Source organism: Meleagris gallopavo, chromosome 12, assembly GCF_000146605.3.
Source record: "Meleagris gallopavo isolate NT-WF06-2002-E0010 breed Aviagen turkey brand Nicholas breeding stock chromosome 12, Turkey_5.1, whole genome shotgun sequence".
NCBI classification, from domain to species: Eukaryota; Metazoa; Chordata; class Aves; order Galliformes; family Phasianidae; genus Meleagris; species Meleagris gallopavo.
In genome coordinates, this window is record NC_015022.2 from 5371958 (window position 1) to 5399212 (window position 27255).

General features: G+C 37.5%; 1 protein-coding gene and 1 long non-coding RNA gene across 4 annotated transcripts in view; one reads left to right on the forward strand and one right to left on the reverse strand.

Annotated features, from left to right (window-relative positions):
- Window positions 1-2152: 2152 nt before the first annotated feature.
- Window positions 2153-27255, forward strand: part of APBA2 (amyloid beta precursor protein binding family A member 2) — a 41074-nt gene continuing 15971 nt past the window's right edge. For 2 of the 3 annotated variants that reach the window (XM_019619412.2, XM_003209400.4), the window contains exons 1-7: window positions 2153-3154; window positions 11977-12057; window positions 13262-13298; window positions 18913-19058; window positions 19947-19982; window positions 21559-21645; window positions 27063-27248. In XM_019619412.2, coding sequence (XP_019474957.1) covers window positions 2186-3154; window positions 11977-12057; window positions 13262-13298; window positions 18913-19058; window positions 19947-19982; window positions 21559-21645; window positions 27063-27248 — 1542 coding nt within the window. In that variant the 5' untranslated portion in view covers window positions 2153-2185. The remainder of the gene's footprint in view (window positions 3155-11976; window positions 12058-13261; window positions 13299-18912; window positions 19059-19946; window positions 19983-21558; window positions 21646-27062; window positions 27249-27255) is intronic. The other variant, XM_003209399.4, reaches the window with a different exon arrangement.
- On the reverse strand, window positions 17149-27056 carry LOC116217085. The gene is made up of 3 exons (XR_004161036.1): window positions 24396-27056; window positions 19191-19233; window positions 17149-18378 (listed from the first exon to the last, which is right to left on the reverse strand). It is a non-coding gene; the product is annotated as an uncharacterized LOC116217085 (long non-coding RNA).

Here is a 27255-nt window from a genome sequence, read left to right on the forward strand (position 1 = left end):
CTCTTCTCTGTCAAAGAGGGAACTGAGACAGTGGGAGGGAGCACTGCACCAAGCAGAGCAAGTGACCTGCTGACAGAACTGAACACGTACAGCTCAGCTGTAAGAGCAATTCTTTTCTCAAAAAGCAATCTTCATATCGACTTAGGTTTGAAAACTGCATTTACTAATTCATATGCATCAGTACGGTTGTGGAAGCCACATTTACTGTACTTGAAAAGAGATAATCAGCACACATTCAGTCTGCAATTCAGAAGCTGAGAAAAAGAAATTCTGCTTTATTTATTTCCCTCCATGTAATCAGTATTCAGATTCTTGTCATGTAGTGCCAAGCTATGAAGTTGGCAAAGGAAAGGAGGGCAACCAGAAGTGTAACTGCTGCACACAGCTTGCTCCTGAGTTCAGTTTCAATTCCACTAAGGTCAAACTCATCTCTTATTGAAAGAGATCAAACTTTTTTTTTTTTAACCTGTTGTGAACAGGTGCCTCAGTTCTTCCATACTTGCATAGAGCAGTCTTCAGTCATGTTCTTTGACAGACCTATTTAATTGGAAATTGCTATTGGAAATGAGTTTTGCCATGTCTTTCTACTATTGCATTTCTAGACACTTCAAAGGAATTCCTTTCTGTATTTCGTGTCATCATCAGTGCCCTAAAATCTTTCCAGCATGCCACTATTTGAAGTTCTTCTATCACACTCTGCTAGCTCCTCCATCGCACTTTCACACACCACTGCTGGAGGAGAGCTACAGCAGCTGTTTATTAGTGCTGCCCAGCAGCCAAATACCTTACAGCCCTCAGAGCCCCTAACCCGGCCATTCCCCAAAGCTGCTGTAGCTGCCATTATCAGCCACTGCTCCTTTCCAAGCCTCCGTGCCCTGTCTAGCCTTTGGGCTCCGTGTATAAACAGCTCCCTGTGCTGTGCACTGATGTACAGCATCTTAGTGGGCAGGTAAGTAACATTTATGAACATCCTGCTGCTGGAATTTGCATCGGGTTATCACTGAAATTATACCAATTAAGGAAATTCCAGGACTGATGCTAAGTGAAAATTATTAGATGTAGGCAAAAAAAAAATCCATTACATTGTACAGAAAGGGTTCTCATCTCTGTATTCTGCAGGAACATGCAAGCAGTGAGTTTCAAATTCTGTGATGGTGTTGCATGTTTTCTGCTTCTTTATCTTCAGTGACACTAACTACTTCTGCGCAGGCTCTGTTGCAGTATAGTCCTCCTCAAGTATTATTTAATATGGAGAATATATCCAGTGACTAATAGAGACTGAGGCTACTGCAAATAAGAACAGTTCTTCCCATAAGAAATACTGAGAAACTCTGTTCTTGACTAGCCATAGCTATCCTTCAGTAAAGACAAATGAGGTCTCTTATAGCCTTCTTGTACTGTCATTCAAAAATACCTATTCCATAGCTCTTGATCTTGTTTTAAATAAGTTTGTATCATGTGCCTATCCATTCCTGATTGTTTAGCTGGTAGAGGTAATAAGGTTTTATTGTAAATACATCTTTTTCTTGGAATGTAGGTTAAGTTGTTTGAAAGCCAATATTTGATTTAACAATAAGAGATGCTTAATGGCATCCAGCTAGTAAGAGCAATAAACCAGTAAGCGATTCATTTTTTAATAGCATAATAGCAATATATTATACTTAAGTGCCCTATGTGACAGCTAAGTTAACAGACATTCCTTTCTTTTAGTTTTCATAAGAGCGGGTCAAACCTTAACCATATTTTTTCCAGTACACATTGAAGTCATACCTAAGCTGAAAATTGAAAATAACTACAGCTTACCGTATTGCAATCAAAGCATGACCCCTTAGTGGCAAGAAAAAGAAAACTAATTTAAAGCTTCCAGATGAATTTTCTATCAAATTAAAAAAAAAAAGATGCTACATTAGAACATGCTTCGCTTAAGTGTAGGACCTTTTCTTTCTGTTCCTTTCAGTGTGAAGTCATTACACTTAATACCACAGTTCTGCAGTACAAGCATTTTAGAATTTAGGTGTCTGTGAATCTAGTTTAAATGCCTATAAACACATCCTTTCTACCACTTTAATCCATCACTTGCTGTTTCTTATTAGCATCACTGATCTCTGATGACCTTTCCTGACCGTGTTTTTCCATCTTCCCTACAGCAATTGCTTAGAAATGATTGTCGTATAAGGAGTTGGCTATGGCAAACAGGAAGCGTCAGAGCACTACAGCCAGCATGCTGGATCACAGAGCAAGAGCTTGCCCAACCTCATCTCACAACAGGGAGCCTGAAAATGAGGAAAGTGATCTTCCTATTGAAGATTATCCAGCAAAGGAGGCAGAACTAGCAACCATCAGACAAGGCAGTCCTACACCCTTGGAACATGAGTGCAATGATCATAGCGGAGACGGTGACTCCAGCTCTGACTATGTGAATAACACCTCTGAGGAGGAGGACTATGATGAAGGCTTGCCAGAAGAGGAGGAAGGGATCACATACTACATTAGATACTGTCCAGAGGATGACAGTTACCTGGAAGGAATGGACTGCAATGGAGAAGAATATGCTGCCAACGAGGAACATCATATTGAAACAGATGAATGTCAGGAAGCTGTAGAAGAGTGGTCTGAAGGTAAAATTCAGCACCAGGATGAAAATGAGGTGACAGACAGACAAGAGTGGCAGGAAGGTCAAGATAACAGCATTCAGGTTTTAGAGGATGAAGCATCATCTTTGGAGATTCAAGACCAAGATGAGAATATACAATATTGTCAAAGTGAAGGTGGCTACCCGGACTATTACCCAGCAGAGGCTAATGGAAACTCACAGGGGATATCACCATATCATTCTAGAAAAGAGGATGCAGAGCTGGAAGAGCAGGAAGAGGACATTGACCAGATTGTAGCAGAAATCAAAATGAGTATGAGCATGAGCAGCATAAACAGTACAACAGAGATGAGTCCAGAGCACACTGGGACTGAAAGCATGGCACATGACTATAAAGAGACTTGTTCAAAGGGAGAAGCTGTTCACAGTGCTAACAGGCATGAAGGAAGGCCAAAATCACTGAATATCCCATCTGCCTCTAAGCACGGTGGAGATGTGCCTAGAGGTTTTAAAGCAAAATCAAGAACTCCAGAGGACAGACAGAAGTGGCCACAAGAGCAGGTATGAGGTTCTCTTTTTATCCAGATTGTCAGAGGCATTAATGCAGTTGTCATGCTTATTACTTATTCCAAACAGAACTGGAGAGCAATAGTTTTGCTTTTACTCTATATTATATTTAAACTACATAACTACATTGTATGCTTAGAAATATGTGCTTAATATTAGTCAATTTAGGTCGATCTAGGAAAGTTGTTTTACACAAATCAGAGAGCTAAGTGAAACAGGGTATTCTAGATGCATGGGGCAAAACAGTTTTGTAATTCTGTAATTTCCCCTTCCTCCCCCCCAGATGCAGTTAATACAACCTTAAAACCAAAGGTCAACACTTGAGGAGTTTTCCCTTCCATTAAGGTCACCTCTTTCACCACCTTTGTAGCCAATTAGCTTTAATTTTCTATGCTTTCAGTAGAGCATAAACCAACACTAGATGCCACATATGTGAAAACCAACAGCAAGAAATGTCTGCATATTGCTGTGTTTGTGTATTACCTGGTACTACCTTGATCTGGACAAGAAACTTCACTTGTACAAAAAATGGTATTCATCCATTTTATCACAATGATGTTGATGCCAATTTACACCATGCATGGTCTTTTGTATTACAAGAAAGTCCTAGAAAAAAGAATCTGAGAACAAAGCTCAAATTTTAGCTCCAGAGGAACAGAGCTGTGAAGTTTTCTTCAATGTTTTTTAAATTTCAAATTGACATAAGACTCCTCTCAGGTTAGATACTTTGAAGCTTTGACTGTTCATGTCTCACCACGTGCAAGCAAAATCTAATTCTGAAACTGTATGCAGCTGAATATTAGTTATTTTCTTTAACAAACAGATCTGCTTGAAAGAAGTAGAACAAAATATTTAGATGGCAGAGTAGGAAAGATAGTTAGGTTATTTTGTATATTATCTTTTAATTAAAACACTTTGAGCTTCAGAGGTATAAATTTCTGTTTCAGTTTCACAGAAGCTATCGCTATGGAAATCATAATACTGTAATGCCCCGTGTCTAACGAAGTAATTTATCCTAGGCTATTCCATAAAAAAAGACATCAAAATACATCAATTCCTCTAAAAAAAAAAACACACAACAAAAAGAAATCAGATGTCTAAGTACGGGTAGATGAAACAGGTCAGCTTTTATTATAATGAACAAAAAACCTTAGAGGGTATATTCACAGATTTCCTGTATCTACAGTAAATTAAGTATTCACTTCTGCGTTCTATTTTCAAAGTATAATCAGAACCAAAACTATATTCAGTAGGTTATTGCCAGCATTAAAGTGTGAGCTTGCACGATTAAGGACTGATGATCTTGCTGGCTTTGAGTAGCAACTAGTTATTGGCTAGGAACTGCAAGGTTTTTTTAGGCTAGTGGGTGTCAGAAAGATCTGGCTCATCCAGCACACCAGTAGCTGCTGCTCAGTGCTGCTGCTTGTAAGCTGCTGCTTTGTAAGAAGAGCTTTTGAACAAGAAAGTTATGCAGTGAATTCTCATAGATGGTTGAATAAGTGTTGTGGGTTTTTTTGTTGTGTTTTTTTTTTTTATTTTAATCCTGAATGACTGCTAGTCCCAAACAGACTTCAAAATAGGCTTTTCTTCCAACATCTTTTTGTACTCTTTCAGTGTTTATTTAACAGAGGTTGAGCTGAGTTGCATTGTACCTTTACTATTCTTGTCAGACTTCTAACAACCAGGGCTTTGGAGCACAAGGATATTGATGTAACTGCTGCTGGAGTGAAAATAATCAAAGGGACCCAGGCATCACTGAGCTGCCTGAGTTTTAAGCATTATTTCCAGTCAGTCTTGGACCAATGCCTTAATCTTTTTAAATAACATAGAAGGAGCTGTTGGGATTGGTAGGCACTATCTGGCATACAGCCTTTGAATTTCTACAATCACTCTTCTTGAAACCCATATGCTATTGTCTAACAGATAGAGCATTAAGCAGTGCACAGTATTTCACCCCTCTCTTCAAATAAGAGGAAAAAAATAAAGTAGTTCCTCATGTAGATATAAGCATCCATTTCAGCTCTGTATGAAGAGATAAGCCAGCAGAGTGAGCAGACATGCTCCTAATTCACAGTAAAGGAGATGGAGAAGAGCTGCTGTGTCTTCACCGGGGAGAGGGGCACATAAGCCCTTAAGTCCTGAAGGTGTGAAGTATTGACACACAAAGGCTGGCAAATGAAGACATGAGTGACAGACTTCCCCCTTGCACCCTTCCAAGTCTCCAGGAATAAAGGAAATATTTAAAAAAAAACATTAAATAATCTTAAGCAAGTATCACTTGAATGTATTTATAAGCTAAGCCTTATCTGTTCACTCAATGTAGGTTGCTCATCCTCAGCTCTTTCTAGAAATCAGGCTAGATGGAAGGACATTATGGTACCATTCCTGCCAAGATGTGTTTGGCACTTAATAGTTCACTAAATGCCATTAGTTTGAGGTTTTGGTGAACTTTTAGCACTAGCATCAGACCTCACAGAGTTTGCAGCATGTAAGATTCTCTGTTTTTCTTCTGAGGCATTCAGATCTTCTAATACTCACTATAAAATGTGTAAGAGCTGGATGCAGTTACTGAACTTTATAGAGGAAAGTGTCTCATTTGTGAAAGCAAGGTAGTAATGGTATTATTTACAATAAATCAAGTTCCTCTAGAGCGAAATGAGAAAAACCCAAAGCCAAAAGTGTTAGATTTTCATGCTAGACCTCTTGCCTAGAAGATCCTTGGATTTGTGGCCTTACTCAAATGTTGGTTATTTATAAGTGCATCTCACAGTACAAAACACTGTGGCAAGAGGTATGAGGTGGCAGTTTATGTACCGCACATGGAACATTAATGCTGCAGTTCTTTACGTGTAAACTTGGATGTTTTTATTTTAAACCAAAAAGCTGCATGAATGTATTAGTTGTTTTATTTGTTTTGTGTTTGTTTTTTTTAAATCAATAAGCAAACATGCATAAAAGCACAAAATGCATGTACTGCACTGTCTTGAGAGGAGAAACCTTAAAAAAAAAAACACCCATCTCCCACAGCTGACTATACTATATATAATCTTAGGTTAGTTTCCAGCAACTGAAATTGATGTACAGAAGAAAAATTGATTCTCAGAAGAAAAATTATCTATATGTTTAGGAAATGTATCAAGTCACTGTCTAGGATAAATGCTAATAGCCTTGCATATCAAGCACTAAACAGTAAAGCAAAAAAAAAAAAATCACAACAAAAAACCAACACCCACTATTTTAAAGGTTCCAGTAGATAAATCTGCTTTTAGCAACTAATCTCCAGAAGACATCCAAGAAAGAGCCAACAATCTACAGATTTGAAAAATGAACAAAGTATCTCTATGCACAGTATCTGTTCTGTGTACCGGTCAGCCTCCAGTTGTAAATACATATACTCAACCTTGAACACTTGTGGATACGAGAGATTCACGTTATGAACCTCTCTTTAAATATTTCCAGGAAAGCATGGAAGGATATCTGCACTAGATAAGCAGAGAGAAACCTTGCAAAGCCAGGATACATTTAGATATTTAGGTATTTTTGCTGTAACTGCTTACACAACTTCAATTTTTTCATGTTTTCTACTTTACATTATAGAAGAGGCATTACATCCCCTAACATGAAACTGAATTTGAAGCATTTTTATGCCAGCTTTCTGACAGCTTCCTCAAGCCAAGAGGTCCACATCTGTTCTGTTTTCCCCCTTGACATCTCAGACTGACCCAATTCATTAATACATCTGGCACATGAAGGGTTTTTAGTTTTTGTTTTTTATTTTCTCTTGTAACTTCTTTTTATGTTTGCTTCATGCACAGAAGTTGAATATGGTCACAAACCCTGGCATAGATTTTTCTTTTTTAAATTATGACAGTCTTTAATTTCCATTTGACTAAACTCAGAAATCCTTCTTCTGATTGGATCTGAACGAGGCAGATCTTGACTACCTTTATAGAAGAATCATGTTGAATCAGATCGCTCCTACTAGGAACAGCATGTTTCTGATGACACATTAACTGAAGTGGCAGCTCAGTAAGGGCATATTAAGCCAATCCACCACACATTACCAGCATAGAATCATTGAATCGCCCAAGTTGGAAAAGACCTTAAAGATCATTGAGTCCAACCACAACCTAACCACACTACCCCAACTCTAACAACCACTGCTAAATCACGTCTCTGAGCACCACATCCAAACGGTTTTTAAACACATCCAGGGATGGTGACTCAACCACCTCCCTGGGGAGCCTATTCCAGTGCTTAACAACCCTTTCTGTAAAGAAGCTTTTCCTGATATCCAACCTAAACTTCCCCTGGCGCAACTTGAGGCCATTTCCCCTCATCCTGTTACCAGTGAGAAGAGACCAACCCTGCTCTCTCTGCAATCACCTTTCAGGCGGTTGAAGAGAGCAATAAGGTCCCCCCTCAGCCTCCTCTTCCCAGACTAAACAGCCCCAATTCCTTCAGTCTCTCCTCATAGCGCACATTCTCCAAGCCCTTCACAAGCCTTGTTGCCCTTCTTTGGACCTGCTCCAACACCACCGTGACCTTTCTGCACTGAGGTGCCCCAAACTGAACACAGCACTCGAGGTGAGGCCTCACCAGTGCAGAGTATGACTTCCCTCATCCTGCTCACCACACCGTTCCTGATACAAGCCAGGATGCCATTGGCCTTCTTGGCCACCTGGGCACACTGCTGGCTCATATTCAGCCAACTGTCCATCAGTACACCAAGGTCCCATTCCATCAGGCAGCTTTCTAGCCACTCCTCCCCAAGCCTGTAGGGTTGTGATCAAAATACACGACTCAACACTTAACCCTACTGAAACTCATACACTTTACCTTGGCCCATGGATCCAGCCTATCCAGGTCTTTCTGTAGCACCTTTGTTCCCTCTGGCAGACCAGCACTCCCTCCCAATACCCAACAGCCCCAACCATCTAATAGTGAATTTAGTTTAATAGGAATTACAGCGCTGTAACAGCAGCAGGACGGTGCAATGAGAAGATGTTACAAAAAGAAGAATGCTCACTCATCTCTGAGGATCTAGGCTCACAGAAGGACTCCACAAAGGAGAGATCTCCAGTAAGAGATCCTTCCTCAGTGGCAGTCAGCTCTTAAATGAGGTCTAAGGGGTGGAGCCCATCATTACCTTCACCTGTGCTTCCAGGGCTGACCAGGTGCTCAATCAGTGGTTCAGGCCACGACTCGGCAGTCCCCATACAATCACTATGACAGCCTTATTACTAGGTTACCTCCACTGATTCAAATTGATACTTTAGTTGCACACTGATAACTTTCTAGAGACATAGTAGCATTTAAATACCAGGAGAAAATCCTGTATAATGATAAATCACCTTCAGAAACCACTGGAGATCAAGAAGTCGAAACTACAAACTGAAGTTTGCTTCACCTTTGTTCTAGAGATAAAAAAACATATCTAGACAAAACACATCTAGACCTGCTGGTTTACTCAGGCAACAGACAACTTTACAATCTAGTCGAGGCACTCATTGGAACCTACACAAAACATTTCAAGATGCAAATTAGCTTTAGTGTATATAAGCAGGTAGATCACATTGCTTGATGCAGCATTTGAACAACATTGCTAGTGAAGAGATTGGCAGCCGTGCCATAAGCTTAATTATTCAAACATTTAAAACACTGTAATATATATAACCTTACCCTGCCGTTGAGCTACACTCAGTGCTTGCTCTTTACCAACAGGATTATCAGTTACAGAAAAGCTAATCTTTCATTCCTCTCTCAAATTATTACTCTGAGTAAAGAAATAAAAGGAGACAAACCTGCTCATTTCCAGCAGAAAAGTGCACATTCAGGGCTGCGTACCACAACAGCATTCAGGAGCACAATCTCAAGAACCACATCGCTGAAATGAGCTTCTAACTGAAAAGAAGTACAGCTTACAGTGGAATAAGCAATTAGCACACCAAAAGCATTCACTCATTACCAACTTTAGGTGGAACCCACAGAGGGCAGGGAAGGGTGATTATAAGGGGTCTGATGGCCTTGGGGAGAGCAGCCCAGGTGGCCCCAGGCTGGCAATCAAGGTGTGGGTGGAACTGTGGGTTTGTTTCTGCACCACCTGTGCTGTTGCTTCACTGACCTCAGTTAAGTAAATGCAGTCTGGTTTTCCTCCCAGCCTCAAGATGACTTTTCCAGCTGCCTTATGTTCTACTACGTAATGCTGGATACTGCTTTGGTGCTCTCTCAGAGACATAAATGTCAGTGGCACCACACCTTTAATGTTCTGATAGTTGCTGGCTATCTCCTGTTCAGACTGTGCGTGATGGTTGTTAGTGACACCCAAATGGGAACAACAGTACCTTACAGTTATTGAAACAGATTTTGCTCAAGGAAGAGTGTACAGTGTTGTTCTTCTTAAAGTGGAGGTAAACATGTACACAAGCAAAGCAACTCTGAACAGAACAAATTCCTTGAGCTCCTTTTCCACAAATTACAAATAGGGACACCTCCCTTATAGTAGTGAATGACCTGTCAAAAAAATGCATGTCTTCAAGTTTACCTTACAGTGTGTTCTTTCACTGTGTACACATGTATAGGTATGAAAAGAGAGGGAACTGCAGGATGTAAAACGATGTTACTCAAATGATTTGAAAGAGTAACAGCAGATAGTTAGTTTAAATAAGTATAAATCTACTAAGTCAAGGTCTAAAGCATTTACAATATCTTGCAACCGTTTAGCTCAAATGTGCTTGGAAATAACTCAAGAATGAAATGTCATCCGTGTATTTGGTGATATTTTACAGTAAGGCTACATGGAACCTTCCTTGGAGTTATTATCAAAGAGCATAATTGGAACTGTGATCCCAAGGGCTGAGTCCATCTCCATTTAGGATTTGTGACAGACATTTTTCAGTAATGTTTTAGAGTATCCAGTGTATGCTTAATAAAGCAGCCAACCGATTCTTTCTTGATATGCAGGTGCACTTTCAGTTTATTCAAGTTGTGGTAATCAGAACTGGCAGCGATTTAGAAGTATTAGAATTCTGTCGTACTGGATTTAATTTATTTGCTGTCACTCTTTTTACAGTTCAGTGTATCTTCATTATGGCCATGTCACGTTTCTTGCTTAAAGCATATTTGGTCTAATCCTACTATTTTAGGGAATAATGTATGATTATTATACTATCATTATTAAAGCCCTTTGGGTATTTGTTTACCCATGTTAATGTATTTCACTGCACTGCTCTGTATCAGTTCAGCCCTGCAATATGATTAGATTTGTCTCGTCTCAAACAAAATAGCATTACTAAGCACACAAGGACGTAGTAAGCTTCTTAGCTACTACAGCCATCTAGGCAGGGCACTGGTCTGCTTCCCCGTGTCGTGGTGCTCTGTGCATCAATCTGTCTCAGGTATTCTATTTCCCAAAAACTGTGCTTTGGTGAATTTTTTCCATGTTATGCTGTCTTACCTGAACATTACTGTTATGGAACGAGCAGCACTAATATACCTGCTTCAGTCGCACATTTTATTTAGCTGACAAAACATTACTCACAGGGAATAATTTGCCTAGAGACAAACATGGAGACATTCTTTGATCTACAGCTATGTATTGCATTTGAAAGTCAGTAGACAAGGTGTTATGTTCACAGGTAACTTTCATGCTGATGCTTTGAAATAATACTGGCTCAGCGTTTCCCATGAGCACAACTGTTGGTACAGAATTGTATTTGTCCAGCCTTACAGTGACGGTGGCATTTAGGCACTCTTCTTTTACACATAATGGGGAAACGGAGAAAAAAGGAAGTGAAATGTCCTTAACCGTAAGAAATCAGGTTGGCTTTCCAGATTTCTAACAGTGAAGCAATGTCAGGAAAACTTCACTTTCTTGGCAGGTGTGGGACGTGCAGTCCCTGTTCCAGGTGCTGGTGTTCTGCCCATGAGGACTTTGCCACTGAGAAGAAAAAGAGCATTCCCTGGTTTAAAAGATTCATTTTTTTTTCTCGAATACGTTCTTATATTTTCTCTTCTACATTTATTCAGAAGCCTGAAGCTGCGCTGCCAGCTTTCTGTACATGTGCTTGGCCCAAAAAGAGGGAGATATCATAAGGAATATCCCATGAACAGAGAATCCTAGAGTCAGTGCTGGATATTTCTTTCCCAATCAGAGGTGCCATTAGGACTGCTGCGATTTTGTCCAGTGCTGAGCGTAAACACTTTTTAAAATTCTGACTTTGGTTTGTGAATTATTTCAACATTTTGGTATTTGGTTTCATTTTGCATGAAATATTTGCATTGAAATAAAGTCATCATGTTAATTAAAGTCAGTAGTGTTACTGCTGTTTAATGGTAATTGACATGCCTTACTTATATCTAAGTTGATCTTTTATTATAATTAAACACCTCAACATTTTGATATTAATCTCATATATATTAAATATATTATTATTAATAATATATATTAAATTAAAATAGGAAATTTCAACTACTGTATCATAATATACTTCAGTATCATAATGAATGTTGATTGTATATAAAAACACAGAACAGCTTCATGACAAATGACTGCTTGTCACAAAATAATCGGAGAAAATGCTACATACTGTTTCAGATTTTAAAGCTTTATGCATTTTTGTTAAGATTTTCTGAATGTAATTTATTCTTTCCTCATATAACTTTTGGTTGAAACTTAAATAATTCTTTTCAGCTGAAATAACATTTTCTGATGAAAATTTTCTGACTGTCCTTGCAGCACTGACTTGAAATCTCCTTTGTTTTTAAGCTTTTCAGAAGACAAAAGGATTTTAAATCCTTTCTCTCTTTTTCTACAGATGTGCAATGGTTTAGAACAGCCAAGGAAGCAGCAGCGTTCTGACCTCAATGGCCCAGTTGACAATAATAACACACCTGAGGTAGGTGCTTTCGGCCATTCTGCTGGTTGAGCTTCCATGAGGGAAAGCAGTTACCAAACTGTCAGCTTTCTCCCTCTCACAGACACATTACATAAACTCTTTCTTTTCCTGAACTGACAATAAATTCTGTGACTGTGTATTCGGATCTTTAAACCAATCACTTGCTACCACATTCATTTTATTTAACCATCCACAGTATAGACTTAAGCCTAGAATTTTCTGATGACATAAAGAGAGAGAACGCTTCAGAAGTTCTTTTTGTATTACTGAAGAGTAAAAGCAACATCAAAAAGAAGTTGGCTTATCCTTGTTTTCTGTTTTGCCAGACTTTGAAACAAAAGGACTGCTTAATTCTCACAGTTCTTTAAATAATCCCTAATATGAAGCACCTCATTCAGTTCTTAGGGCTCAAATGATTCAGTTTTTTTAGTGGCCTCTGGGGTGAACGTGTCCCTGCTCAGTCAGCTGTGAAAAAGGCACAGTGATAGGCAGACCCGCTCTTGTCACTGAAGAGTGGAGCGCACAAAGCATCTAAGAATGCACAATGAGGTTATGCTTGAGGCTAGACACAATCAAGTAAAATTCAGACTTAAAAGCAGCAATGAGTTTTCTCACAAACATACAAACATATTTAGCCTGTTACTTTACTGAGGAGACAGATTTTTGAAGCCTTTTCTCATAATAGAGAAATCAAGCCCCTTTCCTGGAAACAGCAGTGCCTGAGGAGGCCAACATAAGACAAGCAAATGGCAGGATCTTGATCTGTTTATTTAGAGTATAGACAGCAGTGGTAGGCTTAGGTAGTGTGCAATCAGAGACAGTTCTTTTCATTCATTGACTAAGATTCTTGTTTTGTGAAATACTGTTAAATGTTCTTAACTGTAAATTTGGGATATTATGTAGTGTGATCCGGTGGATGAGTTACTGGACTGGGATTGGAATCTGTGGTTTGTATTGCTCATTTTGCAGCTGACTTCATTTTTTTCCTCACACCTCCTTATTTTTTGTATGATAGAACCTGCTTAAAATTACTTAATTACTATGATGCAATGTGTTTCACTGTTGCAAATAATGGCTATGCAGAAGTTATACAGAGAATTATTTTTTTTTAATAATCAGTTGTTTGTAATATGAATAATTTACTTCAGTCTGTGCAAATTATTTCATTACATTTATACCATGCATTATTTTTATTTTTCAACAGTCAAAGAAAGTGTCTTCATTTCCAAGTTTTGTTGATGGTAAGTTTGGCATCATTCATAGTTAAAGTATTAAAAAAACCAATACATTTTAAAGATCAGAATGCTTAAAAAAAAGTCAAACCCAAGAGAAGCAGCTCCAAAGTGCAAAGAATAAAATAAAATCTATTTCTGTTCAGAATACACTATGTATGGAAATATTTAATATTCTTATACATACCTATGACAATGAGAGCTGATGATGATAAGAGGGGGAAATGGAGCAATGGGTAAGACTAAATGTAAGGATGGAGATAGCTACAAATCTGGAAGGAGAAAAAATGGCTGAAAACAGTGGGTCCTACCAGGTTGGAGATTTATGGAGGTAGAAGAGCACCCTGTTCTTTATTACTTTGCACAGAGGAAGGAGTCATGCAGCTGAACTGTTCAGAGCCCCTGTGTCATTTTGAAGTGATGCCTATATTGCACTTTGGGAATCTCAGTTGTAGGCACAAATGGGAGAGGATTTCCCAATCTGAGAAAAATTAGGAGTACAAAATGGAGAAAAGGAGAACCATAATCACCTCTGTTTGGTGAACTCTGTAGAACCACGTTTTCGTGTGTTTCTTCAATTGTCTGTCAGTCAAAGAGTGATAATGATATTCAGTACAATCCCATTTTATATCTGTCCACCTTCTTGTTTTAATAAATTGACATTTCTCCAAATGGAAAATAAGTAATAGCAGTGCAGGAGAAATTGAAGAGCTTTCTATGGGGAAAATATACCCAGCCTCACAGCTCTTTCTACAGAGGAAGTGTCTACATCATAAAGCAAGTGAAGGCAGTAGGAGGTTGCTAAGGATTGAATCCTCTGCTCTGACACGCATTTCCCTACAATGTGAACCATAAATGAAGGTTAAAAACTTTATTTCTGATGCCATTTCCAACTCAGGGAAAAGTTACTGTGGCTTAGAACAATATTAGAATGTTCAATGCATTTTTCACCTATTCCCCGATCCTGTCAGCTTGACTAGCAGCTTCTAATCATTTCCTTGAAGAGCTAGAGCAAATGGAAAGTTCAAAGACAGCCCCATTTACACAATTGACATCTGACAGAAACTACACATCACGCTTGGCATATACTGGCTAACAGCCCCTAAATAGAAGTAAATTAAATGCATTTCCCAAAGGCAGGAGAGACAAGACAGCAAGCTGATCCTTTGTAATAAGTGTCTACTGAGTGTATGGTGGGCAATTATAAAGGGAGGGCAGCACTAGTGGAGCTTTAAAAAGTAAAAAATTATCCCTAACAACACTGGCAGAAACAACTACGCTTTTTATTTTACTGGGGTAAAAAGGTTACATTTTTCTCTTTTTAAACCAGTCAGCTCTCTATTGGAAGGGGTCGGTATACTCCCTTAGTAACATAGGAGTCTTTTTTAGTTCAGTCTTTCTGCTATCTCTGATTTTTTTCTCGAGTAGCACCGTGTGAGGGCATAAGCCATCCATCGGGCTTTTCCTATTGCAGGTATTACAGAGCATTTCTAATAGAAATAAATGTAGCTCACTAGGAGCTTGTGAGCAGCGGGTTTGGACTTGATGATCCCCAGAGGTCTCTTCCAACCCCTGCAATTCTGTGATAGCTAATCTCTGCTTTCTGAACCCCAAAACCACTCACAGTTCTCATCATTAATTTGTATATTGTGCCCCAAAAAGAATGGGACACCTCTGCACATTGAAAAAGAATCTGCCAGTAACATCCTTGTTCTTGATGGAACCATAACCATGTTCTGGTCATCATTCAGCTGTTGAGGCATTTAACATTCAGTATGACTCCTCAGCTACAATAGTTGTATCTGTATTTCTGTACACTCGTTATAGTTTTGCATATGAAGTATGGACATAAAAACAAATTAGATAGGTGCACAAAATATAGGAGATGTGTGTCTTTGCGATTGTAGTTGTTTCGGTAGATGTACCAATATGTGCTTGTAGTGGTAATTTGTGCAGTGTTCGGGAGTTTTGGTTTTTCCCCCCCCCAAATTTATCCCATCACCTTAAATCTCATTTCCCTTGCAGTGTCTCAACCAAGATGAAATAGGGAAATAAGCCAAAAGATGGAATTTGTAGGTAGACATTCTGCAAGGTGACATATGCTCTGTGGCCACTTATTCCTTATGAAAGTCTGCTGCACTGCCACGCATCCTAAGGTCTCAGCGACTTCACAGAGCACAGTGATTCTCAGCAGGCAGCTGATGGTGCTTCAGTGTTTTGAGCGTAATCCCTAATACTCTCTGAATCTTTGGTTTGCACATTATTTTAGATAAATATAAAACATATGATCAGAAGACCTTATTAAATTCAGTTAAGTTGCATTATTGAATTTTTTTCTTAAAAATAATTAATAAGTTAATTTAAACATTTTTAGAGTCTCCTGTTTTGGCTTAGAAATAATTAATATACTCATTGTATTACCAGTTCAGCAGAAAATCAAGTAATCTCTATTGCCTTCATATGGTACAAAAATTTAAATTTTTCCGAAAAAGTTCTCTAATTTTGTAAATATCTACAGCCAACATAAAATTCCAGTCTTCAACATCCAGATGTCTTTCTCCTTCCCTTCCTTATCAGTAAGCCTTACACATACTTACAGCCAAGGGCATGCTTAAGTGCTCTGATGAGCTGGGATCTCAGCCAAGTCTGCATTTTTATACTCTTTAAACATCACAGATAAGGAAAGAAAATACTCAGGTAACCCAGTTTGACCCTGGCAATTTTCAATACTATTCCTTACATCCTTCCAACAGATGTCTTAACCTTCCTGACAGTACCTTCTACTTCTCTCACAATGGGAAGCGTACGTTGGAAATGTCTTCTGCCCAGCATGCTTGTGATTTTGGTGGGTTTTGTTGTTGGTGGGTTGTTTTTTTTACTATCTGTTGTTATAAGCATTCTGTATGAGCTGTTATTTTATACTTAACACAGCAGAATTTGTTACTACTATAATAATTCTGCAAAAAGCACTAATTCTAACTCTATGAGGAAATGATGAGACTATATCCAACTGAAAAGAAAAAATTTTGAAGAATCAAAATAAGTAAAATTAGAATAACAGAACTGCTTGAAAACTCCAGTGTTTTTACATTTTCAAGAATTTTTTGGACAAACTTCATGAAAATACTTTTGCTGGCATCAAACTACCAAAACATGAGAAGAATTTGTTCTTTCCCTTGTAACGCTCATTAATTTCACAGCCCCATAAGCTACAGTGAGTTATTACTCTTTCATGCACTGAGCTGCCAATAGCATATGCATACAAACAGGTCTCTAAATTTGTCTTTGAAAGGCCTTTGACACAGCCAGCAGTCACTTGGAAATCAAGACAAAAATGTCATATTCAAAGATCTAAAAGGGACAAATTTAACAAAAAAAGAGCTAACTTCACATTCTTGAAAACAATTAGAACAGAACACAGGCTTTCCTAAATTCAGCCAGAACTTTTGGGATGGGAAGGAAGTAATTTAGAGACCGAGATGTTTTAAATAACCACTATCTTTTTTTCTTATTTTTGTTGACAAGGAGATAGAATTTTGATCCTTGCTTGATGCAGTAGAATCTATATTCGAATTTGTATCAAGCATTCCAGTTTTATTTATCTTCACGCATATAAAATATTTCAATAAAATGCATCTAAATTAACTGCCAGCAGAGGTTAGTTAAACTGATTTAAACATTGTGTGGGTAAGTGTATTTCAGAGTTAACGCAGCCCTGATTCAATTCAGCCTGATTTACTTAGCCTGAAGTGAGTGAAGGTAAACCAAATTAAAGCCACTTTAATTTTGAATGATGGTATTGATGCAGATATCCAATGAAATTTTGCTAACCAGCATTAAAATCACTATCTTTTTTTTTTTTCCTCTTTGCTATCTGTGAAGCAAGATATGAGTGTGACACAGTATGGATATGTTTTTTGCTTGCTGAAAGAGGTACAGATTTACAAAACTAAGTTTTAGGCCTGAGAAGATGTCTGAATGACATCATCTTAAGAGCTACCGTGTAAAATGCATCACTTGCCCGCTGAAAAATTTAATGGTGCACAGTTGTAAGCAAATGGGATCAGAGATACAGTAAATGGAGTTCTGTTGGAATTATCTTTTTTTTTTTAATTATGTCATTCAACTAATTATCACTACAGGAACAAGGATCATTTTTTGAGATATTGAAAGACTTGATCTTAATGAAAAGCTTAGGTGACATTTTAAATTATTAGATTCAGAAGGATCTTGTTGAGATTTTTCACATTTTTATGAAAATTATCTGATTTTAATGAACACCCAAACCACTACTGGATCTATATGGATATGACCTAATGCAGAATATGTCTAACTGTGGTATATACCTCTACTTTTGAGGCTTGAAACTGAAGTGTTTTCTAGGAAAACAAATAGCTCTATTTTGAGTATTTTTGGTATAAATAAAAAGGTTTTTACTTATATGTGTACATATATATATATATTTAGTACTGAATTACGAGAGCTGGTATGTTTTGCAATGGTTGATTTCCAGCAAAGGAATGTGAAGCTTGCATGGAAGTATAGGAGGCTGCAACACTAGCTGAGGAAGAAAGTGACTTCTTGCAATCAAGATTATTTACTATTGGAACACTTTTTCTAAATTACAACAGGAAAACGAGGCATAGGATTACTCACCAGAAGATATATCTACAAACCACTGTTCAGTGGTGTAAGATACTTTCTGTTTTTCCTTCTCAGTATATTAATTTTCCACAACCATTTGCTTATAAAGGAATCACAAGTCCACAGTACAACATTTTTTTTTTTTTAATTGCCATTTCCATTCAGTGTTGCTTTTTCCTCGCACATGAGATTGAGGTACATCAAGAAAATGTGGCAGCTGCTTGTCAAGTTGGCAGAGCTGAAAGAAAATTTCTTTAAAAAAACTCATGGGCAACAGAAAATATTTGCAGTCTGGAGATTTCAGATTCTGGAATGGCTGTTTTTATGCGTTGATCTAGTAAAGCTAGAAGTAAAGGTTAACAGCTGAATAAAGAGGGTGATGAGCATAGTCCCAGTAAGAAGTAAATGCTGTCCTTTATTCTTGTCCCTGTCCCCTCTTCTTCATCTTTGGAAAGAAACAACTTGGGTAAGGCTCTAAGATTTACTCATAATTCACAAGTCACTCCATAATGAATATTAAGCATATGCAAAGGCATTTTGCTGAATGAGGTTTAATATTTAAGAAATACTAAGTTCCACTATTTCCCTCTCTTTTTTACACTAATTTTTTTCTAATCTTTCCATTTCCATAACTGCCTTACGTGACTTCCCTGCTTTCAGGGGAAAAGGCTGTATGACTTTGCTGGTGCTATTTCTCAGACTGTGAGGCTTTCATTCTGCTTTGTTCTGAAGCATGTTTCTCCAGCTCTCCATTTTATACAATTGGTAACAGACTAATGACTGTATTTTTCTATCAGTCCCTGAATTTAGACCTTACACATTACTATATGGCATCAAGATGTCATTTCCCCAAATTTTAACTGTTAGGTTTCATGCTGAAACAGAGCACATCTTTCTCCCAAACTTTAATAGCCTTAATTCTGTTTCTCATCTCTCTATCCTCTTCTGAGACACAGTAACTGTAAACTTGCCATGTCAGTTCCAGGACCTTGCGAACCTGAAGACCTCATTGATGGGATCATCTTTGCAGCCAATTACCTGGGCTCTACACAGCTGCTCTCTGAGCGCAACCCTTCCAAAAACATAAGGATGATGCAGGCTCAAGAGGCAGTGAGCCGTGTTAAGGTAGGGGATTTTTATGGTTTGCAGAACACTCTCTGATACTTTGACAGCTGATCTCTAAACATGATGAGATCCGTCACTTCAAACCTACTCTGAAGTGCATTTTGGTGAGTACAGAGCTAGAACAATACATACCATAATTTTCCAGTGCTTGTCATGAAGAAACATACAGCTTCTCCTAGGAACAAAATATAAATTACTCCACAATCTATTCAGAATCGTTTGAAAGCTGTATGAAGAATTTATATATTAAAGACAAACGGCAGACTGTAATTTGAAAATATTCCAGTGACCAATGGATGTTTTCTGACTGTGTTTCCCATTGTGTCATTAATTCCTTTATTAAAGATTGTGAAAATGACTCTTAGTATATTGAATTATTTTGAATTTTCAAACCTTTGAATTTCTGTTTAGCCTTTTGTGAAGTCTGAACCTGCCAGGTATACTTGACTACTTTGGATAGTCACTGAAGGAACTTAAGTTATGTTTTGTATGACAATTACATTTTGGACATATGACTAATATTATTATAATATTAATAGAAAAACTTGAATTTAAAATAGAGCATGTACTGTCAGTTTAGACTGCTGTATATTTAGCAGGAGGATAAATGTTATGAGCAGCTGATAACAGACAACACTCTTTGGTATTATTTTTTTTTGGTAATCAATCAACAACATGCATAATGCCATTAAATCCAATTATGCTCCAGAACAGCATAAGATATAGACAGTCCTTTCCCTCTCGCACATCCTTCTCCCACTGGCCCCAGATTTTTAATTTTCAACAGTCTGGATTCATAGTCAAAAGGTTTCCCTGACTTCACACGCTGTCTTTTCTCTTTTTTTGTGTGTACATCTGTCTGCATTCTTTTTTTATGCTACTCTTCAGAGGATGCAAAAGGCGGCTAAAATCAAGAAAAAAGCGGTGTGTAAACTGTTTTTCTTGAATTCTAATGTTTACTTACATTTCTGTTGTATTTGTTCCTCACAGAGCATTGTGTCTTTCATTATGGGTCCTCATAAAGTTGTCATTTTGATTTATTCTTTGTTAAGTAATAGAATACTGGATGGAATAAAATTAACTCATTTTCTTCATCGTTCACTTGCTAGAGTGCCTGTCTGCTGCTGCTCTTCTGTTTAATATTTCTGATTTGTTTAGTCCAGATATACAATCAGCGTTTTCCAGGAGACTTTTTAAATGTAATCCTTATTTGTATTTTGCCAGCCAAAGCAATTAGGTCTGTTTTCTATGCCTATGACTTATGTGTATTTACTAAAATATTGTCAATACTTAAAAGTAGATTAACCAAGCAGTAGCTGGAGCAATTTAAGAGACATTTCACCTAGTCAAAAATATACATTAGTTAACTAACTATATTTAACAAAAATATCACTCAAATTAATCTCCTTGTAACAATCATGGATAAAAAGCACCACAAGTAATCTCTGCCAAAGTGGATTTGTGCTGCTTTGTATTTTGCTCAAGTTAATTTAATTTGAATGAATATGAATGAATTATAGGTATGGCTAAGCCTTTTTAGCTATAGAAAAGGATAACAATACATCACTCTTCCTTGCACCATGTCATCAAAGAAACACAGTTGTAATCTGGAGACTGATGCCTGCATTTAGCAAAATGTAATATGGTCTGTGGCCTTTTTATTCTGAGGCTGCTAAGATGGGTGCTGGTAAATATTGATTGCAAGGGTGCACTGTGGATAAACAGCCTGGAGGAATAAATAGGTTCCTGCTGGGACTCGGAGTGTTAGATAAGCTCTTGCATGATGCAGTGATGAGAGGCAAAAGCTTCTTTGCCACCTTCTCTTCTGTTGTCTCCCTGGCACAAGGCCAGGCCTCACACTTAAGAAAAAACACTTGGCATTATTCTGCAGCCCCACTTGCTCTGTGACCTTGTTTTCTTATTCCTTTCTCATTTCCCTAAAAAACTGTGCTTAGAATTTGAGGTCTCCAGTACACCTACCTAAAGGCTCTCTGTGCAGTAAGAGATGTTAGGTCAGCTCTCAGTTCTGTGTTTTTTCTAGGGGAAAAATCTAAAAAAAAATCACATCCAAACCACAGTATTGAGCATCATCTTGAACTTGTTTGTGAGCTCACTGAAGACAGCAAGGGCTAAGCAGCTGATGGAAGTCACTTTCTCAGTTCCAGTGCCTCAATCAAGAACTGATGTGCATCAATAAGACATTGGGGAAGAAACAGCCACATTGATTCTCCTGTTCTGGCTATTCGTAGAGAATTATAGTACCTGAGCAGTCAATCCCAGGGGCTCTGAAAATTCACTCTTAACCACAAGAGTACGCTTCACTCTTCCTATGCAGTGAATGTGTCCTTTGCATGTATTTAGAAACACCTTTGAATAACTGTCTTTGTAGTGGTTTAACAATGCAATTGACTCACATCACATTATGCGTGAAGTGATCCGTGAATTTGTCATTCTAAAGAGGAAATTAAAGTCCCACTGTAACAAAGCATCTGTCTTGTAGACCTCAGAAGGAGATTCCCAGGCCTTGACTGAGGTGGACCTGTTCATCTCCACACAGAGAATCAAAGTTCTAAATGCAGACACACAGGTAAGTTATGATTAAATATCTCCACGAATAACATTGATTGTTTCAGAGCCATTTTTTGTTAGTCTAACTCATATTATTACTAATGTGAAACTAATAAGTTTGGATAAATTTGCTGTTGAGAGAAATAGCATTGTTGAATCTTAGGACTATTATTGTTGTAACACTTGCTAATGACTGATTTTGCTTATTTGATGTGTGAGAAGATGTTTGAGACTGAGAGCTGTAATTCAGTTTAGGAAAAGATTTAAGATTAATTCAGAAAATGTGTACCTGTGTCTCTGAAAGTTCCAGTGCCTGCACTTAGGACCTAACAAGAAAGTCATTCATTTATTTGTCCAAGACATTCATATCTTGCCATTTAAAAAATTTAACCTACAACTTTTTCATAAATCACATCTGTGCTATCATCTTCTGTGCCTAAGGTAGATTACTGGTTATTAATTATTCATACTAGAACAACATCCAAAGGCTGCAGCAATGATCAGCCTTATCTCCTAGGAATCATATATGTATTCAAAAAGAGGCGATTTTTGTGAGAATACTTTTCTTAAGGAATTGACCATCATTAACATATACTTTATACGTGTTTCAGTATTAAGTATCATCATCTCACAACATCTCTTAGTCTACAGCCATGCTTACAGAAATATATTCAAATTTTCACTCTTAAGAGAGGCTTAGAGAAGGAACATTTTACTAATGTTTTTGCTCTGTTTTTTATTCAAAGTCTCCACTGTATATATCTAATAACAGCTGAAAATGATAGATAACACCTCCAGTTACAATAAAGAAACATTTAGAAACTATTTAGTTATGTTAGAAATTAGAGGGGCACAGGAAAATTCATTTTGTAATGCTTGGAAAAATCATTGGAGCAATTTAATTACATTGTTTCAATTATATTTTTCCAGAAATTATGAACACAGTTTTCAGTCTTTTTTTGTTTTTAAAATAGCACCAAGAATTACAGAAAAGTTTAACTGTCAGAAAGATGCCAAAACAAACCAACCATTTGGAGAAAGGCAAGCATCAGCACAGGTCTGTCAGAAGCAAATCATGTCAAATCAATAATTTTCTTTTGTGACAAGGGAATATATTTGTCCACAGCAGAGAAGCAGCCGACATCACCTACTAACTTGAATAAGGCTTTTAATTGCTGTCTCATATAACTTTTTCTAGATTATATCATTTGGATAGAGGAGATAAAAGCAGACCAAACATTTTTCAGTGCACTTATTACTGATATGTTGCCATGTAGACAGCAATATAAAGAGCAGAGGAGGACTCAGAAGCACGTTTTGGTGTAATACTCTTCTGTATTTTCATGAACAACTTGGAAGAGGGAAACAGAAAATGGTTATTGAACTTTTAGCTTGGTTTATAAGATCAGAGTTCAGAAATACCATGGCTAAAGAAGAAAAGATCTTCAGTAAATACAATGCCTACAAACGTAGCATTCTACATACAAGATTTTATGTTGTTTTTGATTACTGTATTATTTGTTTTACTAGCAAGGCAGACACCTACTTCTTCCTAAAGTTTAAGATAGAGTTAGCATCTGTTAATGTGTGGGTAATTATAATATCTCCAGTAAATTCCTTAATTTTCTTTTATCATAAGCAGATGTCCTTACATGCCATAGAATGGCACCAGATGCAGAACAGAACCACATATCTAACTTGGCAGAACTATCTACAATCTGCCAACCATAATCAGTCCCAGTACTGCACTTCATCTATAATGACCAATACAACTTTTTGTTATGTCAGCCTTTTTTTGAACTCACGCATTATCCAAGAGCGTATCATCAAAGTTTGACAACTTTTTGTATTTGTGTAAAATAAAATGCTAGTAATTGTAAGTGTAAAGACAGCTAAACACAATTATTGACAAATTAACAGCTACATTTTGTTAGAAGGTGAAACAGGGAGTTCTCTCTGTTAAGCAAATGCTAATCTCAATGTAATTCGCCCTATCCCTTCCATCTTAAGGACTTCACTCTTGAAGTACTTAAAGCCTGAACAGCAATTAAAAAAAAAAAAAAGATTTTAGAAGAAATCCTTTGAGGCACACCACAAGCATTTTGTCAGAGTAACTATTATCTTACTTTCCTGATTCATTTGAGATAACACTAGAAATGCATTTAAAATATTATTTACCACAAGGAATGGTGTCCAGTATGATCTGTTCAAAAAAAGCAATAGTGGGGTTACAAACTGTTTAGACATGCTTGGTGTTTTTTTCTTTTTGTACAGCGAGTCTTTCAGAATGCTGTAAGGAACTTTTAAATTCTGCTGTTGGCATGCTTTACTTCTTTGGCCTGGTAATATTTTTTCAGAGCTCGTGAAGTTTCTTGACTAGTGTAATTATCATAGATCTACTTCAGCTGGTGTGGCAGCTGGTAGAGGCAGTCTGTTATTTCATGGCTTTATCAATTACATAAATCCTATATCTGCAGCGTGCCATCCATGTTTTAATCCATCTGTAGCACTGCATAGCTCACATGAGGTAGCAGCCAATTAAAAATGCAAGGCTCTCAGTTAAAAGATGATGTGCAGTAGGACTGAATATGATTAGTACCATTAAGGTTATATTGCTCTGTCAGAATAAGACCAGCTCTGATGGCACTAAAATGGCCCCTGTGCCGCTCTGTAGTTCCCTGGTGTTTAGTTACTGAAAATATTCAGCCCAAGGTGACCACCACCTCCTTAGCAGACTTGGTAGAAGCATTCCTAGGTTTGGTCACATACCTGCTTTGCACAAGAGCAGCTCTTTCCTGACTGCTGTGGATTTACATGCACAAAAGCAGCAGAAATATCATAGCAGCCTTTCCTCTCTTCTTGCTTATCCAGTGGAAAGAAGCTGGGAGTGAAGCAACTGGGAAAGCTAGCAGACAAAAAGATACACAAATGACAACTGTATGCACTGAGTCCCTGCTGGATGATTGGTTACATAAAATGTTTGGCTTCACAGATTGATTCACACTGCCACAGGACTACTTCACTTCAAAGAATAATGCTTAGGCTTTCCTTCTGAGTTTCAAGGACAGCAACAGGGGATTCTAGGAGAGCTCCATGGAAAGAAAGGAGATTCTGTGTAAAGGAAAGGTGGACAGAAGTCAGAAAGGAGTCTTGAAAAAGACAGAAAGAATTTTTAAGGACAAATAAAAAGATAAGAATTGAGTGGATGGTACTATAGACAAAGGATAAGTGAAAAAATAAAGCGGATAGGCAGGGCAGAGATGGAGGGATTGTGGAAAGGTTAAAAAAAAGTGAAAATGAGATAAAGGTAATGGAAAATAGACTGGAATGGCATGTGGAATGAAAGCAAGAAGACTGATACATGTTTACAGTCATTATATAACATTTACCTTATTCCAAAATATAATTGCATCAGTTAACCAAAGATGGGACGGAATGGGGAATTATTGCTTTCACTCCTACAAGGAGAAAGTAAAAACAAAACCTCTGAGTAACTTCTGTGTGATGATAAACACAAAGGCTTTTTTGGCAGGTGAGATAAATGCCTTCATTTTCCCAGGTCCATTCACTCTTGTGAATATTGCAGGTATGATTACACCCTTACATATACTCATTGCAGACTGCTGAACAGCAATTACCTCTGCAGAGCTCCCAACATCCTGCTGAGAGATGTCCATTATAAAACATTTTTCCATACTGAGAGAGGTGTTAGAAATCCTAATAAGCCCCTGCAAATCTCAGAGAGAACCCCCAACCATCTCTTAACCATCTCCTCTTTTCATACTGTAGATATAAGCATGGAACATTTTCTTTTAAGACTGAGAAGAATCATTAAAATCATTTTATGGATAATGATTCTCTTAAATAAGACAGGTGGCTCTAAGAAACAATCAGTATTTTTTTCTGTCAAGTTAAATCACACTGAAATTCTTAATTACTTGTCAACGTGACACTCTTCTTCTGTTAGGCCTTAGAGATTTGTTCTACTAATGGTAAAGTAAAAGCTAGCTATTTACATAAGCGATGCTGGTGCTTACATAAAACAATGAAAATTGTGTATTGTCTCATATCTCAGTGAGGTTTTTCTTTTAAGAAAGATCAGATATCAAGAGAAACACTGCTACTGCTGACACACCAAGGAGGGTACGTCAGTCATCTAATATGACTGAACTATGTAAAAACTGATCTCATGCTGCCCAGTAAGATGTTCAGATGTACACTGAGAATCACCAGCAATAACATAAAATACATTGAATAAAAGAATAAAACTTCCTTGAAAACAAGGAAGCAGCCTGCAAAACAGAATGAGAATGCACAATAGAGGAATTAAAATAAAGAAAAAACAACACAACAACAAACCACACAACAACCACCTGCCAAAAATACTATACTCACAGAAAACTAATAAACCTGTAAGTTTTTTTTTATCCTGTTTCTTCAAATTAGAAATATCTGTACATATATATTCAAGCAGCTGCCAAAAGCAATAGAGACAAACTCAATCTTAGCCAAGATCCAAATATATTTTGGACAACAAGAAAACAATATAACATAAAACTAATAGAGATCATAAAGTAAAGCAAAACAAAACAATTCAATAGTAAGTACTTCTGCATTCCAATTCAGGTAAAATTTGGTGCATGCTTTTAGTTGTTCACTGGAGGTCAAAACTTCAGCTGGTTTGACCAATTAAACTGTTTCCACGTGTTTTCACTTTGAGCAATAAATAGAAAGTTTACTCTAAAAGTAATGCCTCCTCTTTATTTCTATGGAAACTACAACAGATACAAAGAGCACAAGAACACTATTTGATAGAGCAAATTCTCAGCTACGAAACACTCTTTCTCAGCAGAACCACCACCGCTAGCTATGCACTTATGCCAGCACTGAACAGTATTTATAAAGAAAGAAAGTATGCCTTTGCTGAATGTAAGAAAACATTATCTTATGCATTACTATTGTTGTAGGACATAAACAAAATCAATCATAATTAAAAGATAATATTTTACATATTATCACTACTGAAAAACATAAATAAAAAAAAATCAGGAAATGGTAACATTTTCTCATACTGAAATGACTGCTGAAACTTGTTCTGTCACTGTGAAATGCATCTGCTTCATTTAGCAGAACAAACACAAAAGTGAAACGTAATTTTCCAACAGCATGAAATTGTTTAGAAAACATTAGTATAGATCGCTGTTACTGCTTTACCATGTTGCATCTGCTCAGGCAGCACTTCCACCAAAGCTGATGTCTTGAAGCAGGAACACGTCTTTGGAGCTCATGCCCATGAACTGCATTGGTATCGTCAGGTTGCCCACAGAAAGCAGAGCTGTAGTTTTTGTTATTCTCAAGCAGATCATCCAAGAGAGAAGATGCAGCATTTGTAAATTAACAGCAGGTAGGAAAAATGTTTCTCTTTGTGTTACGTAGGAAACAATGATGGATCACGCGCTGCGCACAATCTCGTATATTGCTGACATTGGTAACATTGTGGTTTTAATGGCACGACGCCGCATGCCGAGATCAGCTTCTCAAGACTGTATTGAAACAACACCTGGTGCCCAGGAAGGAAAGAAGCAGTATAAAATGATATGCCATGTCTTTGAATCAGAGGATGTAAGTA